The 7428-nt window shown below is 52.4% G+C and overlaps 2 protein-coding genes across 2 annotated transcripts; one reads left to right on the forward strand and one right to left on the reverse strand.

Annotated features, from left to right (window-relative positions):
* Window positions 1-400: 400 nt before the first annotated feature.
* On the reverse strand, window positions 401-1690 carry JKF63_04027 (uncharacterized protein; the record flags this gene model as incomplete). Its single annotated transcript, XM_067900022.1, has 1 exon — window positions 401-1690. The coding sequence occupies one exon, from the start codon at window positions 1688-1690 to the stop codon at window positions 401-403; it is 1290 nt and encodes a 429-aa protein (XP_067755228.1).
* Window positions 1691-3742: 2052 nt separating this feature from the next.
* JKF63_04028 (uncharacterized protein) lies at window positions 3743-5659 on the forward strand (the record flags this gene model as incomplete). Its single annotated transcript, XM_067900023.1, has 1 exon — window positions 3743-5659. One exon carries the CDS (start codon window positions 3743-3745, stop codon window positions 5657-5659), a length of 1917 nt encoding a protein of 638 aa, XP_067755229.1.
* Window positions 5660-7428: the final 1769 nt, after the last annotated feature.

Genomic DNA, 7428 nt, shown 5'->3' on the forward strand with positions numbered 1-7428 from the left:
AAAAAGTCATAACGTAAGCGGGGAAAATGACGCGTGACATATATAGCACCTGGATGCCTCACTACCTCTCGGCATTTCTTTGTTCTTGAGCGTGCCCATTTGCGACCCATCAGTCAAGTTTTACATGTCAAACCTCATTAGCACCAACGAAGCTCGATAAAGATGATGCGGAAGCCGTGGGTACATAAATTCCTTGGAGAAGCAAAGGGTGATGAAAGTAAGTCCGAAGAAAGCGGGGAAACAGAAAAAAAGCACGTTGCACTTCATCAGCAGTGAAATCATGGTGGCTGTACGGCTCGCTTTATGACTCCTGACCTTAGCCTTGTGAGTACATCCAGTACACCGCGCCAAAAAAAAATTTTTTTTTCTCAAGCACAGCGCCCGTTGTCATTACGAACCGTCACGCAACACCGAGGCCGCGCTGAATGGCGTGAATCCACTCCTCCATATTCTCCAATGACGCGGCCTCAAACCACATCGACTTGCCAGTCGTGGTGTGTAGCGCGAAGACATGCTCGCGCTTCGCCACAACCACCGGAACCGGGCACACACTCTGAATGTGCTCCAGGCTCAGCGCCTTCCCCTCGGTGTCCGACTCCTTGTCGGACATGATGAAATGACCCTTCTGAACTTGGAGGTACCGTCTTTTCCATGAGTGGTTATCGCCGCCTTTCAGCTTGTTCAGATACCCGGCGAAAAAGACATCCTTGTTGATCTGACCAACAGAGGTTCGCTTTGGCTCCTCGACTAGCTCACTAGACAGAATCTCTGTCGCATGGCCCATCAGTGCATCCTTCACCGTGTTGTCGATCCGTGAATTCTTCTTCATAGTGTGTATAAACACCTTGAGACCCTCTCGCACGTAAGGAAAGCGGAAGATATCCCGAACGCTAGGCCGCTGCTCTGCATCACAAACAAGAATCTTGCTGACCACGTCCCTAAAGTCACCCGAGTACACTTCAGGCAGCGCATCGTAGTGTCCACTGAGAACTTTCGCCATGAGGCCCTTCATGTTGGTGGAAGTAAATGGTCGTTTCAGTGCCATGATTTCGTAAAGGAGGACACCCAGCGACCATACATCTGCCTTTTTGCTGTAGCGTTGGTTGTTCCATAGCTCGGGTGCAAGGTAGTACGGCGTGCCACAGAAGGTATTTGCAACAACACCAGAAACTGTGTCGTCGTACTGGTGACTGAAGCCAAAGTCTCCAATCTTGATTAGACCAGTGGAGGTAAGAAGCACATTGGCCCCCTTGATGTCTCGATGAAGCATCTTGTGGGCATGGATGTGGTCTAGGGCAAGACACAACTGTAGGAAAAGAAAGAGTGCCTCGTGTTCCTGAAAGTGCTTGGAGTCTGTCGCGCGCGCCTTGATCTGACGATCCAAGTCGCCAGAGTCCGCAAACTCCATTACAATGAGCAACTGCTCACTCTCCTCTTTGTCCTCCACGTACTTGATGATGTTTGGATGGTGACAGCTCGCGAGACACCTGATCTCGCTGTATGCGTACGTGCGGTCGCGCGAGGACATCTTGCCAAGATCCATTGTCTTTGCGACAAAGATCGCCTTGTCACCGAGGCGCTCCACCAACCAGGCCTCGCCATACGAGCCGGTGCCAATAAGTTTCTTCTTCATGTACTTGAAATCCCCAACAGCGCCCGGAGCACCAAGAATAGATGAGAAGACGCTCATTTTTCTCGCCACGGAATACAGGTAGCTATTGAAAAAGGTACAGGTGACGGTGATAAGCTGGAATCGTGTCCGTGTGGAAGAGCAAAAGGTAGGAGTCAGTGGGAGAGGGCGGCGAGTGGAACAGGATATGGCACCAACTACTAAAAGGCGAGTGGGCAAATGGAAGCGAAAATAGACTTCTAATGAAGGGGCGCTGACAGATCTTTTTCTTCCTCCGTATACTCAAACAGTCGCACCAGCAAACTAGGGTCCTGACAGCTGCGAGTGAAAGTTACGTCTGCTAGCACGCGTGCTCATGTAAAATACAGTAGATAAGCGTATTCAAGGCAAAAGCGCACGGAAGCTTGAAAGCCCCGAACTCGTTGGTGTAAGGTCCACGCTCGCAAAGGCAAAGATGCCTGCACAGACCCCTCGACCCACAGCAGTGTGCAGGCCAGCAAAAAGACGCAACAAACAGGCTTGCTGTTCACCCAAAGACTCAGAGAGATCAACGCCTACCGTTCAGCGTGTCCTTGTGAATAGGGCTTCATTTCTGGAGCAAAGAAACGGATGCACGCCACTTTCACATAACAGTAGAGCATCCACCTCAGACATGGAACCTCATTCATCTCAGAGAACCCTCTTCACCTCGAGGGGGGAGCTTGATTTCTGTGGCCATCCCCTTTGGGTAAACGTAGTACACGACACTTGGTCCGGCTAGTCAAATCAACCAAGTGTGCACATGGCAGCAATCGTCTCCCTGCAACTGGATCTTTTTCACATATCTCGTGGCATCTTTTGGCGCACCGATACAGAATGCCGAACAGGACATGACTTCATATTTACCTCAAAAGCACCACCTTTATCTCTTTTCATTGGAGTGAAAAATGAGTCGGTACTCGGTGCCAAAGGGAAATTCAAGGCGATCCTCCAGTCCCCCCTCCCCCCCCCTCTCCTCCAGGCAAGCAGTAAAGCGAACGGTACCACAGCCACAGGACCCAAACGTCTGGTGAGAGGTACCTACTCTACGCATTGCTTCACGCCCCTCTACAGGAAGTCGCACCCACGTGTTTACCAGAGGAATATCAGACGCTTATCTGCTGTATTTCTACTAGTGTTGCAGCTCCGTGCCCCTACTGGATAACCCCGTAGCAATGGAGTGGCGGGCTCCCGTGCCGGCTCTGTAAAGAAACCAAGCAGCCCTCCCCCCTTCCCTTTCTACTCCACTACCCCCCCCCCTCCCAAAGTCGCGGTGCAACCCTCTCGTCGCGACGGAGTCAAGCACCTGCGATGCAATGTATTCCGTGCTGTGTGTCACGGCTGGTGACGCGAGCACCTCTCATCCAGTTCTCACGGCATGGCGGCAGGGTGGCTGAGCCACCGCGAGGGATGCGCCGTGTGGCGGCTGGGGTTTGGGGCAGATATACCCCAGCTCGATGACGGACTCAGCACCGCTGTACTGGGTGTCCTGCCGCTGCTGGGCACCACCGCCATGCTCGTGTAGGAGAGTTCAGGGCATGGATTACGATTTTCAACTGATCTTCTACGGCAGGAGGAACAGGTTTGAGGGGGAACAAACACGACGGCATCCCTTTTGCGTTTTCCGTGTGCGTTGTTCTCTTATAAACACTTACGTCTCCGCGCTTCCATCTCCTCACCATGTACACTGGCCTTGGTAGTAATGTGAAAAATATGATAATGCGAACCGGTTCAGATCCGAATTGACGTCAAGCTGAACTACTTGTTTTTCTTCTTCCTACGCAGATCAAACGATACGAGGCTTTCGCTTTGTGCATGTTACCCGCATGGTGATACTATCCTTGAACCAAATGACCCTTCTCCCTATGCACTCTTCACCCGTCCCTGCCTTCACTTTTGTTTTTGTGCCAGTTAACCGGAAACGTTTTATAGTTACACGATTCAGCACGTCTCTTTCTGTTTCTCACCAATACATCACAAAAAGGGAGAAGGACTATCTTTGGCCTAGCTGTCTGTGACACTGCATTATCATCTCTGGTTCGTGCGACCCACAGTCCACTTGTAGCTCCTCTGCACGTTAGTTCATACGTAGCCATGTCGGTAGCAGAAGAGGTCTATGCAGAGGGTCGCCACAGCCTTCAGGAGACGCGGTCTTCGCAGAAACAGTGGTTTCGCCCCAGCAAGAGCATAACCATCAATGAACCAAAGCGTTTCTTTATGCTGCTCATCGGTGTCTACGCGTGCATCTGCACCTCGACTACCTACGTCTACAATCTCTTCTCTGGGCAGCTTCAAGAAAAGTACAATTTTACTCAAGAGCAAATGTCTGTTATCAACACCATGTCGAACATAATCGGTATCGTTGTCTTTCCCCTTGCAGGAGTATACGACTATTATGGCCCGCGGCCGCTCTTTTTGATAGGAATGGTGTTTTTACCCATTGGTGGAATTTTGTTTGGGCTGGCCTTTGCCGATGCTGTAGACGGTAGTGTCATGCGCTTCACAATATTTAGCTCACTTCTCGGTGTGGGAACCGCCATGTTTGACATTGCTGGTCTCATGACTATTCTGAGTGTGTTTCCCAGTAGTCGCGGCGCTGTGATTGGCGTCATGAAAACGTTCATCGGACTGGGCTCTGCTATTTTTGGTGCCATTCAGCTAGGGTTCTTCGAGAATGACATCACCGGGTTTTTCTTTTTTCTCTCCGCATTTTCTGCCCTTGTCGGGCTGTTTTGTACTATTTTTGTGGAGCTGCCTCCGTATCAATTGACGGGCTACGAGGAGAAGTATCTCACCGATGCGGAGAAAGCCAAAAAGCTCTCCACGAAGCGAGCGTACTTGGAGAAAGTGCCTTCCCCGCGACGCTTTGTGTACGGATTCGTACTTGTTGCTTTGCTCATTGTTTTTCTCCCCATGCAGAGTACCCTTGTGGCCTACATGCAGCTGGGTCACCCCTACAAGCTCACCTTTGCATGGGTCACCATCGGTGTCGTGGCACTGTACTCGATCATTGCGCTTCCATACCGGTGGCTCGACGTGGGTAGCGCCAACATTGTCGAGCAGCTGCCCGAAGAGAATGACTCGCGGGCGGTGGCCATTGCCGCCGCACCCGGGCGCCACATGACAGCTGCGCAGCGACTTAGTATGCGCATCAACACGGCGCGCACGAGCATTGCAGAGCAAGCCATTTTCAGTGCAGCTAGCATTGACGAGTCTGCACACATTGCGCCGCAGTACCAGACGTCGTTCTACGACAGCGTCCGCACGCTCAAGCTGTGGGCTCTCGCGTACTCTCTCTTCTGTATCTTTGGTACTCAGATGGTCATCATCATCAATGCCCGATTTGTGTACGCTGCCGCTTCCGAGACTACCATGACGCAGGAGGTTGCTTCTCTCCTCACCGTTATGAACGGTGTCGGCAGTGCGGTGGGGCGAATCATCATGAGCATCTTGGAGGTGTGGACGCAAAAGCGCAAACCCGAGGAGCGCATTCCGCTGACTATCGCGCTCTTTATTCCATCACTGGTTCTGCTGGTGGCGTTCCTCATGCTTCTCTTCATGCGCAAGGAGTGGCTTCTGGTCCCATTTGGCTTAACTGCTCTGGGGAACGGCTTTTCTGCGGCCTCTGTGGTGCTCGTGATGCGCACTCTGTACGCGAAGGATGTCGCGAACCACTACAACTGCATGTCCCTCTCCTCGCTTTTTAGCTCTGTGCTCTTTAACCAAGTGCTCTACGGCGGGTGGTACACGAGGGAGGCGAAAAGGCAGAACAGCAACATTTGCATTGGGCGGCAATGTATATTTGTCCCCTTTATTATCATGAGTGGACTTCTTCTCACCAGTCTTCTCTCAAATATGTATGTTCACATTCAATACAAGTCCTTCTGCGACCAGGCACTTGCGGAGCGAGCGCAACTCCTAGGCTTGCGTGCGCACACCGCTCCGAGTGCACACGCCGACGATGATCACGTCCCTGATGAGCACGAACCACTGCTCAACTCGACAGACTGAGTTCGTCATTCTTTCTGCTTTTTTTTCCTTTCACTGTGCATCGTTTTTTTTTTATAATGCCACTGCGCTGCACACCTTCGCGCAGCTCGGGCTGTACTTCTTGTCCTACTCATCAGCTGCTGGTGCGTCTGGGTTTGGTTATTGTCCTTTCAGTTTGTTCTGTCGTGTTGCTTTGTACTATCTACGCTTTACGACGAGATGTGATGTCCATACATGGTATTTCAAAGACAAGAAGGCCAACAATATGATATCTTCCAACTTGCACGGTTCCACTCACCCGCACCAAAATGGCTGGCGCGGCTTGATCATCTTCGCACCTCTCTTCCATCCGTATGTCCAGTTCTCGATGTCTTCCGTAGTTTCTCAGAGTCTCCTACCCGTGTCCTTCTGCCTCGCTCACGTCAATATATATCTTCTTTACACATTTCGACTTCTTTGACTCAAAAAAGACTCGTCACGCTCTCGAGCTCACACAACTTTTCCTCACACTTCCTCAACTGATCAGCCATGGCCAAGGGAAAGCGCTCCGCTGATGCCAAAGGCAGCCAGAAGCGCCAGAAGAAGGTGCTGCGTGACAACATCCGCGGCATCACGCACGGCTGCATCCGCCGCATGGCGCGGCGCGGTGGCGTGAAGCGCATCTCGAGTGAGATCTACGAGGAGGTGCGCCGTCTGCTGAAGGCGTACGTGGAGGACATTGTTCGCTCCAGCACGGCCTACACCGAGTACGCGCGCAAGAAGACCGTGACGGCCTCTGACGTCGTGAACGCGCTTCGCAAGCGCGGCCACATCCTGTACGGCTACGCGTAAGCATGCATGCCTTAGTCTCGTTTCCGCCTCTCTCTCTCTCTCGCTTAGACACACCTGCGTGAGCGACAGGGGCGGCCAGGGACACGTGTATGTGTGTGTGCGTGTGTGCCCATTCATAGAGAAACTCTTTTATTTTCTTGTGTTCTTTCGAACCGCCTTTGGAATCCCCCCCCTGGGTTGCTGATGGCTTTTTTTTTGTAGTTTACGACTACCCCTGTGACTGACCTTCCCCTCCCCTCCTCACTGGGGGGAAAGAGAGAAACCAGAGAAGATAGGAACAGTCTGTAGTGCGTGTGTTGTGATTGGGGAGAGAGGGCCCCAAAACCCCGCGTACATTATCTGCATGCGTGTGCCTCATCCCCTGCTGCCGGGTGAACGCACTCACCTGTTTACAATGAAGCGCTGCGCGTCGATGCTGCCTGGGTCGCTCTCACCCAATCAGCGTACACACCCACACCCTCATGGATAAGAAAACGGGCACGGTAAAGCTGAACCACATCCGCCTTGAAGACGTTGATCGCATTTCCCCGCTGCTGGCACTCCACTATTCCTCTCACCCCACATGCCCGTTTTGATTTTTGCTTGCAGGGCCTTCTTGCGCGCCCATCCCCATCGCGCACACAAAAACCACACACACACACACACACACACACACACACACACACGCGAACCCACGGACACAGATGGGGCCGGTCATTGAGCTACTGGCAAGGGCACACAAGGGAGTCTTCCAAGGAAATCCAGGCACCAACGAGAGAGATGCAGTGTGGATGCACTGTTTCATCGGGTTAACGGCGCTGAGATTGCAGCCGCGGTGCGTTTCTTTTTTCCGTTTCCATCGCCTCCCTTTTGGACGCAGCCAGGCGTCCTCCACAAATGCTGCGTTCTCTTCCTCTCGAAAGCGCGACTCTAATCAGGGATGGTGGGCGATGGGTTAAGCCGTCACGGTGACCCCCCTT

Source organism: Porcisia hertigi, chromosome 31 (genome assembly GCF_017918235.1).
Source record: "Porcisia hertigi strain C119 chromosome 31, whole genome shotgun sequence".
Classification (NCBI taxonomy): domain Eukaryota; phylum Euglenozoa; class Kinetoplastea; order Trypanosomatida; family Trypanosomatidae; genus Porcisia; species Porcisia hertigi.